Raw genomic sequence first — 12,273 nt, forward strand, 5'->3', positions numbered from 1 at the left:
GGTGCCTTATTGTTGGAAATGCCTCCACGGAGCTGCTCAGGAAATAACGCCTGTCCTGCATTTTCTGGGTGGTTTTCCGTGTTTGACAATAAGAAACATGGAAAATAAAGCATTGAGTTTTGCTTTTCTTGAAAGTCCGGTGTTTTAAAGCTCTGTTATGTGTTTTCTATTTGAGTTTTGCAAATAAGGCCTCTCAAGCTCTTTCCTTGAGAGCGTGTGAGCCCTGTCAGTGGCTTAATGAAACCATGTGGGCAGTTTATACATGGAGACCAAGGTTTTCCTGTTTTTGTATGTTTGACAATTCCTTTTTGCCCTTCTAATTTCTGACTTCACCACGGTGGTTATTCTGAGTGTTCTCTTCTCTTGATTTGCAGCGCTCGGAAGGAGTGAATGAAATGTACAATTCGGGGTGTCGTTTCTGAAAGGAGGAGTCATTTTCTTGAAGAGGAGTCCTCAATGAGCCTGGCCAAGGCCCGGGATCTGTGTGAAGTGGACTAAGGATTTAGTAGGATGTCAACTGAGACAGAACTTCAAGTAGCTGTGAAAACCAGCGCCAAGAAAGACTCCAGAAAGAAAGGTAGGGCTCAATCTGTTCCTTTCCAAATGGCTACTTATTGTGCAGCAGTGGGTTTTCGGTCTTTGGAATAGGATTTGGTGCTATCTTTGTGATTGCATATAGTTTTACAGTCACCAGCATTATTTGGTGTCTTTTGTATTCACAGTATCATGTTTTAATGGCTCATCCTTCTCTGGGTAAAATCCAAAAAAAAAAAAAAATTCATAATATACAAGGCCATTCTTAACCTGGCTTCTACCTCTCTCTCCATCCCTCTAGCAATATCACTGCCTAAATCTGCGCCACATCCCCACCCAACCCTGTTTGCTTTCCAGGCATTCTGTGTCTTTAGTTCACCTTTGAATATATTAGGTTTGTCAAAAAGTTTGTTCAGAATTTTTCTGTAAATCTTCCGCAACGAACAAACTTTTTGACCAGCCCAATACCAGTGATTCTCAAACTCCAGGCATGCAAGCATGACCTAGAAGATTTGTTAAAACACAGACTGTTGAGTCTCGTTCCTGGAGTGTTTGGTTCACTATGTCTAGGGTAGAGCCCAAGATACATTTATAACAAGTTCTCAAGTAATGCAGATGCTGGTAGTTCAGAGACCAGATTTTGAGAGCACCTGGGCTAGCAGTTAAGCCCCAAATCCTTTTGTTGCTCTCCACTTTTTCTTAGACTGACCTTCTCCTACTTATTTTTCAGGGTTGAGCTTAGTAGGGCTCCTGAAGGGCCTTTCCTTACTCCCCAAATTGGGTTACTTCTTTTGTTTGTTTCACCAGCATTTTATTAGTATCACACTTTATTAAAAACACCCTGTATTTTCATTGGAGAGCTGTGCTATACAGTCCTTCAGAGCTGGATCTCTTGTTCACCCTTTTAACTCCCAACAATTAAAAAGTGTCTGACATAGAGGAGGCTCACAGGTATCTGGTAGAGAAGACTGGCATGCGTAGTATGAAAACAAAATGATTCTATTGCTTGTTCATGATTTTTGGAGGATTTGTTCCTATGGCTTTATGACCATGTCTATTGTTATAATAGGATGTAGGCAACTTGTTGCTTGGTATACATGTGTGTGTGTCTGTGGTGTGATGTGTGTTTTCTGTCTTCTCTTTTCCTCCCTTGTCTTTTAAGACTGCGTGGAAGAGGATTAATAGAACTCTCTTTCAAGTCTTAAAATCTGTCAGTATGGGACTGCAAACAAGCTGTCGTTGGTTGCTTTGTATAGGCAGTGATTTGTCTGAGGCATAGCCATGCCTGCCCAGTCATGTTTTCTGATGGCATTGTCTGATGCTCCGTAGGAAGCAAAGGACATAAATGTAATGCATATGCAGTTCTTAGACAGTCAGAACCCTAAGAAGGACTATAAATTTTGCTTTAGATGTTTATTTGAAACACAAGTATTTTGGAAGAAGTCTATTTTATCCTTTAAAACCTAATATAAGCCTTGCTTTTTATGCATGAGAGTATAAGAATAATAGAAGGAAAGCAAGTGAGAGAACAGGTCCTAGGAGAACTGCTACATGGAAAAAAAATTATTGCAGAGCCCGGTATGTACTAGAATTCAAATGCTTTTTCACTGGAAACTGACAAGTTTTATTTTTGCTTCAAATTTAACCTTTCCACTAAACTTATGCTCTTGAATGTTTAATGCATTAGAATTGTACTTAATGCATATCTTTTCATTCTTAATTTAAATACACAAAACCTGCAGCATTCTAAAGAGAGGATTCAGGTTTTAGAGAACATTGGCTTAGTTGAAGATTTGGAATGGGACTGTGAAGGTGACCTTTTGAACTCCTCATTTTCACATCTTTAGTAGGTCTAAAGTCAACAGAGTACCTGTGCAAGGAGTATCCTCTAGTGAGTGGCCAATACTGTGAAGTCTGGGCAGGCAGAGCTGGATTCAGATTCTGCTGTATTACTTCCAAACTGTGTGATCTTAGCATGTGACTTCACCTCTCAGAGACTCAGTTTCCTTTCCCTTAAAATGAAGATGTAATATTACAAAGCTCAAAGGCTCACTAGGAAGATAAATTGAAATAAGGCAAATAAAACACTGAATATAGAACTTGGCATATGTTAAAAACTCAAAAAAGTTTATCTGGAATCTTCTTCTTCTCTTCTTCCCGTTTCCCCCTCCTCTTCTCCTCCTCCTTCTCATCTTCTTCTTTCCCTGTCATCTTTCTCCATCTTTCCCACCTCTCCCTTCTTTTCCCTATTTCTCTTCTGCCTTTTCCATTCCATCCTCCTCTTCTTTCTCATCTTTATCAGAATCATCACATTGTTTTCTCTTACCCAAGGCGATCTTAAAAAGTATATAGATGATTTGTCCAGAACAAGATTTTACAATTATTTGTAATTATTCAACAGTGTTCAGTTCAGTTCAGTCGCTCAGTTGTGTCCGACTTTTTGCGACCCCATGAACGGCAGCACGCCAGGCCTCCCTGTCCATCACCAACTCCCGGAGTTCACTCAAACTCACATTTGTCGAGTCGGTGATGCCATCCAGCCATCTCATCCTTTGTCATCCCCTTTTCCTCCTGCCCCCAATCCCTCCCAGCATCAGAATCTTTTCCTATGAGTCAACTCTTCACATGAGGTGGCCGAAGTACTGGAGTTTCAGCTTTAGCATCGTTCCTTCCAAAGAACACCCAGGACTGATCTCCTTTAGAATGGACTGGTTGGATCTCCTTGCAGTCCAAGGGACTCTCAAGAGTCTTCTCCAACACCACAGTTCAAAAGCATCAATTCTTTGGCGCTCAGCCTTCTTCACAGTCCAACTCTCACATCCATACATGACCACAGGAAAAACCATAGCCTTGACTAGACGGACCTTTGTTGGCAAAGTAATGTCTCTGCTTTTCAATATGCCATCTAGGTTGGTCATAACTTTCCTTGCAAAGAGTAAGCACCTTTTAATTTCATGGCTGCAATCACCATCTGCAGTGATTTGGGAGCCCCAGAAAATAAAGTCTGACACTGTTTTCGCGGTTTCCCCATCTATTTCCCATGAAGTGATGGGACCAGAAGACATGATCTTCGTTTTCTGAATGTTGCACTTTAAGCGAACTTTTTCACTCTCCTCTTTCACTTTCATCAAGAGGCTTTTGAGTTCCTCTTCACTTTCTGCCATAAGGGTGGTGTCATCTGCATATTTGAGGTTATTGATATTTCTCCCAGCAATCTTGATCCAGCTTGTGCTTCTTCCAGCCCAGCGTTTATCATGATGTACTCTGCATGTAAGTTAAATAAACAGGGTGACAATATACAGCCTTGACGTACTCCTTTTCCTATTTGGAACCAGTCTGTTGTTCCATGTCCAGTTCTAACTGTTGCTTCCTGGCCTGCATATAGGTTTATCAACAGGCAGGTCAGGTGGTCTGGTATTCCCATTTCTTTCAGAATTTTCCACAGTTTATTGTGATCCACACAGTCAAAGGCTTTGACATAGTCAATAAAGCAGAAATAGATGTTTTTCTGGAACTCTCTTGCTTTTTCGATGATCCAGCAGATGTTGGCAATTTGCTCTCTGGTTCCTCTGCCTTTTCTAAAACCAGCTTGAACATCTTGGAAGTTCACGGTTCACATATTGCTGAAGGCTGGGTTGGAGAATTTTGTGTATTACCTTACTAGCGTGTGAGATGAGTGCAATTGTGTAGTAGTTTGAGCATTCTTTGGCATTGCCTTTCTTTGGGATTGGAATGAAAACTGACCTTTTCCAATCCTGTGGCCACTGCTGAGTTTTCCAAATTTGCTGGCATATTGAGTGCAGTACTTTCACAGCAACATGTTTCAGGATTTGAAATATCTCAAGTGGAATTCCATCGCTCCACTAGCTTTGTTCGTAGTGATGCTTTCTAAGGCCCACTTGACTTCACATTCCAGGATGTCTGGCTCTAGGTGAGTGATCACACCATCGTGATTATCTGGGTTGTGAAGATCTTTTTTGTACAGTTCCTCTGTGTATTCCTGCCACCTCTTCTTAATATCTTCTGCTTCTGTTAGGTCCATACCATTTCTGTCCTTTATTGAGCCCATCTTTGCATGAAATGTTCCCTTGGTATCTCTAATTTTCTTGAAGAGATCTCTAGTCTTTCCCATTCTGTTGTTTTCCTCTATTTCTTTGCATTAATCACTGAGGAAGGCTTCCTTATCTCTCCTTGCTATTCTTTGGAACTCTGCATTCAGATGCTTATATCTTTTGTTTTCTCCTTCTCTTTTCACTTCTTTTCACAGCTATTTGTAAGGCCTCCCCAGATAACCATTTTGCTCTTTTGCATTTCTTTTCCATGGGGATGGTCTTGATCCCTGTCTCCTATATAGTGTCACGAACCTCCATCCATAGTTCATCAGGCACTTTTTCTATCAGATCTAGTCCCTTCAATCTATTTCTCACTTCCACTGTATAACCATAAGGGATTTGACTTAGGTCATACCTGAATGGTCTAGTGGTTTTCCCTACTTTCTCCAATTTAAGTCTGAATTTGGCAATAAGAAGTTCATGATCTGAGCCACAGTCAGCTCCCGGTCTTGTTTTTGCTGACTGTATAGAGCTTCTCCATCTGTGGCTGCAAAGAATATAATCAATCTGATTTTGGTGTTGACCATCTGGTGATGTCCATGTGTAGAGTCTTCTCTTGTGTTGTTGGAAGAGGGTGTTTGCTATGACCAGTGCATTCTCTTGGTGAAACTCTATTAACTTTTGCCCTACTTCATTCCGTATTCCAAGGCCAAATTTGCCTATTACTCCAGGTGTTTCTTGACTTCCTACTTTTGCATTCCAGTCCTCTATAATGAAAAGGACATCTTTTTTGGGTGTTAGTTATAAAAGGTCTTGTAGGTCTTCATAGAACCATTCAACTTCAGCTTCTTCAGCATTACTGGTTGGGGCATAGACTTGGATTTCCATGATATTGAATGGTTTGCCTCGGAAACGAATAGAGATCATTTTTGAGATTGCATCCAAGTACTGCATTTCAGACTCTTTTGTTGACCATGATGGCTACTCCATTTCTTCTAAGGGATTCCTGCGTGCAGTAGTAGATATAATGGTCATCTGAGTTAAATTCACACATTCCAGTGCATTTTAGTTCGCTGATTGCTAGAATGTCGACGTTCACTCCTGCCACAGCAGTTTTTATTCTTGATACCCTTGTCTGGACCAAGGCACAAGGAAAGCACACATATACATTAAAAAGAGAGAACAAGAATGTGCTGGTAATAGGATTAATTCATTTCCTGTTCTTTAGTTTCGGCTATGGGATTGTATAAGTATTCCATTAAACAAATGTTGCTAGCTGGGCCAAAATAAGTAGAACTTTAAAAGGAAGTAAGTAGTTTATATATTCATGGGTCTTGAATCTTGAATATAAGAGTGTTACTAAACTCTTTTAGTAATATTTTTCTATGACTCCTCTTTGATTTTCTAATGAAGCAATATATAACCTTATAAGTAAGTTTCAGGCTTCTCCCCAGTCTTTAAATATTTGTTCTTTTTCTTATTTTATTACATTGTCTCAGCCTGTTAGTACAACACACTTTCCTGGTAACTCAGATGATAGAGAATATGCCTGCTATGCAGGAGACCTGGGTTCAGTCCTTGGGTTGGGAAGATCCCCTGGAGAAGGGATTAGCAACCCAGTCTATTATTCTTGCCTGGAGAATTCCATGGACAGAGGAGCCTGGTGGGCTACAGTCAGGGGGGAGGTTGTAAAGAATCATTAATATGATATTTAGTAGACAGTAGGTATTCTTAACTTTTTCTTAAATTAATGGAAATGCCTTAAATTACCTGTGTGATATTTAAGTTTTTTAAACATTTATTATTAGTTCCCCTTCATTTATCATTTCTAGGAATTATTTTTTAAATCTTGAATTTTCATGTTGAATTTTATGATGCTTTTTCTAAATTTATTTCAATGATTATACATGTTTTTTTTCTTTTAGTTTAAAATCAGTAATGTCATGGGTTTCACTGATAGAGTTTCTACATTTCTGTTTATGATATTTTATAAATCCTATGGTTTTAGTTTGATGTTTTACTTAATATTTTGTTATTTATATTCAGCAGCGAGGTTGGTATATATTTTTCTTTTCTTGAACAATCTTTGTGCCTGACATAGGTCAAATTTAATAACCTTACATAATGATATTGGTGGTAAGGAAACACAATAATTTTAGACTTCTTTATGAACAATAAATACTTTTTTCTTTTTTAATAGTTTCATAAGACTTTTTAAAAATTATAGATGCCTATTACTGAAAACTAGAAAAGACAAGGTAGGCATGCATAATCCTAAAAATTAAAAATAACTTATTAACATTCTAAGTTACTTCCTTCTGAACTGACTTTCCTGGGTAATATATGTACTTGAGATTATGCTGTTCATATGATTTTACATGCTGCTTTGTCAGTTGACATTCTATCATAAGTATATTTCTCATTTTACTACCTGGTATTACAGAATGGAAACGTTTTTCTTTTCTTGGCAAGATTTAGATGGTTGGTGGGGCAGACATTTTGCTTCCTTAAAAAAAAAAAAAAGCACCTGACATGTGAGACATGTGCCGTGACAAAGAGCGGCATAAAGAATGTTAAGAGGCCATTAATAATTCTTCACAAACCTGTCACCCTAGTTCTTTGACCCAGGCTGTTGAAAGTAAGTCAGACAGATTCACAAACAAGTCACACTGGAGCATATTTCACCACAAATGCGTTTCTAGACAGGCTGTGTATGAGATGCAACTAGGGTGTTCATAGTTCAAATAAGGAGGGGATGAAAGTAGTGAGGAATAAAGTTGTTTCCTTCATGTCGTTTTTGTTGCATTGTGTCACTACACACACAGCTAGTCAGAGGTGCCTCTTCTGGGGGTGGGATTTCACGGAGGACCAGAGAGAAGGAGTGTACACTTTCAGGTTCATTATCTGCCCTGAAAGGGAGAGGATCAGCCGACAGTTTGTGGTGAGCCCGGCCTTAGGACACCCAGTAGAAGACTGTGGTAGAGGAGTGGGTCCCAGCATTAACAGACATATCTGGGGGTGATTTTAGTCAGCAGCATCTGGCAGCTTAGTGTCGTGGAAAAGCACTAACTGTGGAGTCCAGCAGACCTGGTTTTTCCTCTGTGACTCTTGTTCTTATCTATTGTGTCACCAGAATTTAGCCCCATTGACCCTTGTCTTTAAGTGTGTGATTCCAGTGTGTGTGTAGGGGGAGGTGGTGGGTATTACTACTCTGCTTGTTATCAGAAAGGTGAGTGAAATTACCTTGGATAAAGGGCCAACTTGGGATCTGCAGTATGGTCAGGGTTAGCTTTTTTGTCCTCTTCCTTCTGAGATCACGGGTTAGTATTTTCTCCCTATTTTATAGAAATACTTGGACATAAACTTAGTCACTTTCCTTATATTTATTTTGGAGCTCTACTCAAGGATAATTAATGAAGAACAGTGGCACAGCAACATGCTACCTGATTATTTCCTCCCAAACTGTGTTTGAACCCTAGCTGTGTGCCTCAGTAGCTGTGCAGACTTTGGGGAGGTTTCTTAGAAAATTTCTGTCAGTTGTGGCGAAGGAATGGTTTCAGGAATGGCATGCTCAGGGTCCTAATCCCTCCACTGACTGGTGAGTCCTGGGAAAGAACTCTGTTAATAATAACAGGCTTACTACTTAGGAGCTCATAAACTTTCATATTTATTATTCCACTGGTCCTTAGGACCTTGGGAGAGTAAATTTGGAAAGTCATTTTATCAGCCCTTTGGTGCAGAGAGAGCTGCTATTTCATCACTTCTGTCTGCTGCTTTTATCCTGCAGGGAGGCAGACTTGGGGTCATCAAGACCTTGAATTTGTGTTTGTACCCCAGGCCCCCTGCTCTCTCGTTCACCTCCAGGCAGGTCACTTCCACACTTTGAGCCTTATTTTCCACAGGCACTCAGTGGATGTAGAACTTATATTTGCCAAGTGTGACATGTAGAAGAGGCATATTTAATTAATTACTTTGTCGGCAAATGTTTATTCAGCCCTAGCCATGAGCCCCAGAGAAGGCAATGGCACCCCACTCTAGTACTCTTGCCTGGAAAATCCCATGGACGTAGGAGCCTGGTGGGCTGCAGTCCATGGGGTCGCTAAGAGTCGGACACAACTGCAAGACTTCACTTTCACTTTTCACTTTCATGCATTGGAGAAGGAAATGGCAACCCACTCCAGTGTTCTTGTCTGGAGAATCCCAGGGATGGGGGAGCCTGGTGGGCTGGCGTCTCTGGGGTCGCACAGAGTCGGACACGACTGAAGTGACTTAGCAGCAGCAGCAGCAGCAGCCATGAGCGCAGTGGGAGCTTAGTGTTCTGGAGGTGGAGCCGGGGGACAGAGACACTGGAGAAGGAGACTTGGACTCCAGCCAGTACCTATAGTCCAAGAACTTCTGCCTGAGGGGAGGCTCTTCTGATTTCTGTGGGTCTCATCCTTGTGGTTCAGTGGTAAAGAATCCACCTGCAGTGCAGAAGATGCAGTTTCGATCCCTGGGTCAGGAAGATCCCCTATAGGAGAAAATAGCAACCCACTCCAGTATTCTTGCCTGGGAAATCTCATGGACAGAGGAGCCTGGCAGGCTATAGTCCATGAGGTCAAAAAGAGTAGGACCTAACTGAGTACACACACATGCATGTATCCTTCAGAAAAAAAAAAAATAAAACATGTATATATGTTTCCATGTTGCTACTTTTCTTCATTTCCATCTGTTACTATTCATAAATTTTGTGTTTCATGTTTACTCCAATTTATATTTACCAAGTAAAATACTACATTTTTATCATACTAAGGAAAATTTTTATGAAAACTTTTTTCACTGCTTTCCTGACCCAAAGCAGGTGGATTTCAGCTTAATACAAGTAACATGATACTCCAAATGTCTATTTACATTAAAACATGAATAACTTGTCTAGAAGTACAGGAACGTTTAGAAGGAATTAGTGTTTGGGGGCCAGAAGAGCCTCTCTTTCAAGATGTGTTCTTAAGAGAAGATTGACTTGCCCGTTAATCACTCAGTCAGTCAGTGGCAGAGACAGAGCTGGAAGTCAGCAATAACTCCCTGGATGGTGTTGCTTGAGTTTATAGATTCTCAACAACTTTCCTTCTTAGGATTAAGCTCTTCATGAGTTTGCTCCCTCTTTTGTGTTGAAGCCTCCTGGAAGAGCTCATGCTTTAGAATCAGATAGACTGAAAGGTGCATCAAGGCTCAGCTCCTTTACTACATGTATATCTCAGGCTAACTGCTTAATTGTTTCAAGTCTCAGCTCCTTCTTCTTAAAATGGAGGTAATAATACCTGTCCCAAAGTGTTGTATTGACTATTATATGAGTCAAAAATATAAAGCACTTAACACAGTTGTCTGTATGCAGACTCAAGATAAGGGAATTTTCCCTTTCCCCTCTGGCCCCCCAGCTGCCTACCTGAAAGGTGACCTTTTTTCTTAGTGCTGCAGGATATAAAAAAAACGGTACAAGTTACCCTTTTCTCCAGAGGTGCATGGGGGTAATCAGGCAGTGAAAAAAAACATACTGGTCAGTCTTCAAAAGGATGCTTTTTCCAAGAATAACTGGGAAGGTAGACAGGAAATACAAAGGAAAATGGACCATGTTGTCAAGCTACATTCATTAATAACCATCATTTCTTGTGTGCTTCCTGCATGCTAGCCATTTTAGATAAATTGTCCCCAGTGAGCCCAAACCTTACACTACCCCATGGAACGCATAAGAAAACAATGTTCAGAGAGATCAAGGGACTTGCCCGAGGTCATGTAGCTGGTCTCCACTGGCTGCAATGCACTAACGAGTTTGTCTGATGTGTAAGTTGGTGCCCTCTAAACACATGTGTTGGCCCTGTGCCTTGATGTGGGAGGTGGGAAATGTGAAAAAGGGCTACACTCTTTTGGGGGGATGGACATAGAAACAGGTTAGCCACTTGAAGTCAATTTATGGCACCGTTCTGTTTTCTCAGAGTTGGATCTTGGTGAGCTAATCACTCTCTACTAGTGGTGTGATTTACAGGCTTTGGAAATTCAGTGTCGGGGATTCAAGGATTTAGTAGCAAGACAACATACATTTCTCTGGGGTTGGTCCATGAAGTTCTTGGGCTAGAGAGCTTGAGAGGGAGGAAACACCATTTTGGGTCCCAAAGTCTAGTTTTTATGGAAAGACTGCTGTATCGCGTTACATGTGGTAGGCAGAGTCTTCTGTATTCTCCACAAGCACATGGCCTTGAACTTATTACAGGACATCTCACTCACTGTGGCCATTCCCTGAAGACAGATTCGTTTCTGGCTTCATTGGTGACTTTGTTCTAACTGGTTTATTTAGAAAGTCGGTTTTCTTCAAATCCCGCTGCACACCTGCTCCCCTTCGTGAACATATTTTGTAACCCCAGCTGAGCAAGCTGCACCAGGCAGGGCAGCAAGCCAGCCTTCTGAGGCCTGGCCCATGCCTCTGTGTCCCTTTTTCTCTCCTCATCCTGTACCATCATGAGCCCTAGTCTCAGGACACACTTCTGCGACTTCATGCATGCTGCTCCCTTACTTGGATCATCTTTCTCTCCCTGCTGTCTGGAGTGACTCTTGGTCATCCTTCAGAACCCGGCAACCATTTGACAGATCCATCGTCCTTGACACTTCAAGCTTCCAAGTGCCCTCGATGAATTAATCAGTGATATTAGTTCCTGCAACCTCCTAAATATCTCTCAAATCCACTCATCCTCTCTCTCCACACTCCCCCTCTCCTCAGGATAGTTTGGGCTGCCTTCATCTGTCATCCAGACCATTCCATCACCTTCCTGAGCAGTCCTCAGGTTTTCAGAGTCATCCATCTCCAAGCTCTTCCTGACAGTGCTCACTAATGGGAAGATCTGATCAGTTCCGACCTTTGCGTCAGACCCTTCTGCGAACAGTCCCCACTGGCCTCAGGATAAAGTCCACGAGGTTTATCGGGGCTTCAGGGAAGCCCTGCCTGGCCTGTCCCCTTCTTATCTTTCCAGTCACATCCCTCACCACTCTTCCAGAATGATACTCCACTCCCTGGCTTAACTGAATTCGTTTCAGTCTCCTGATCGTACCATGGTATATTTCACATTTGGAATTTTGCAAATGTTTTTTTTTTCTTCCAAGAATAGTACTTAAAAATAATTCTCTTCAAAGCAACTCCACTTCTGCTTTAGCTTCAAGTGAGCTATTACATCCCTGGAAATATTCGGGGGGCCCATTGCAACCCACCCAATGCGACCCCCAGTTGTGATCATGACCAGTCTTTGTGCTCACAAAGCACCTCATTTTGCCCATCTTAATACATGGTTTTAATCATCTTTTGGTTCCTCTTTATCCCTCCACGCTGGGAGTTCTGTGAGTGCAGGGACTATATCTGGCTTCAGTTTAAAAAGAATAATAATAATTTAAAAAATTTATTTATTTTTGAATGTCCTGGGTCTTTGTTGCAACAGGCTTTGCTCTAGTCGTGACCAGCAGGGAGCTACTCTAGTTGCAGTGCTTGAGCTTTCATTGCGGAGGCTTCTCTTGTTATAGAGCATGGACTCTAGGGCACTCGGGCTTCCGTAGCTGTGTTTCCCAGGCTCTAGAGCACATGCTCAGTAGCTGTGGTGACTGGGCTTAGTTGCTCCATGGCACATGGGATCTTCTCTTACCAGGGATCAAACCCATTTCTCCTGCATTG

General features: G+C 41.5%; 1 protein-coding gene across 9 annotated transcripts in view; it reads left to right on the plus strand.

Annotated features, from left to right (window-relative positions):
- Window positions 1–12,273, plus strand: part of DAB1 (DAB adaptor protein 1) — a 1,337,206-nt gene that overhangs the window by 1,029,036 nt on the left and 295,897 nt on the right. For all 9 annotated transcript variants that reach the window (XM_061411800.1, XM_061411797.1, XM_061411794.1 and 6 more), the window contains one exon: window positions 375–577. In XM_061411800.1, coding sequence (XP_061267784.1) covers window positions 511–577 — 67 coding nt within the window. In that variant the 5' untranslated portion in view covers window positions 375–510. The remainder of the gene's footprint in view (window positions 1–374; window positions 578–12,273) is intronic.

This window comes from Bos javanicus, chromosome 3, assembly GCF_032452875.1.
Source record: "Bos javanicus breed banteng chromosome 3, ARS-OSU_banteng_1.0, whole genome shotgun sequence".
In the NCBI taxonomy this organism is placed as follows: Eukaryota; Metazoa; Chordata; class Mammalia; order Artiodactyla; family Bovidae; genus Bos; species Bos javanicus.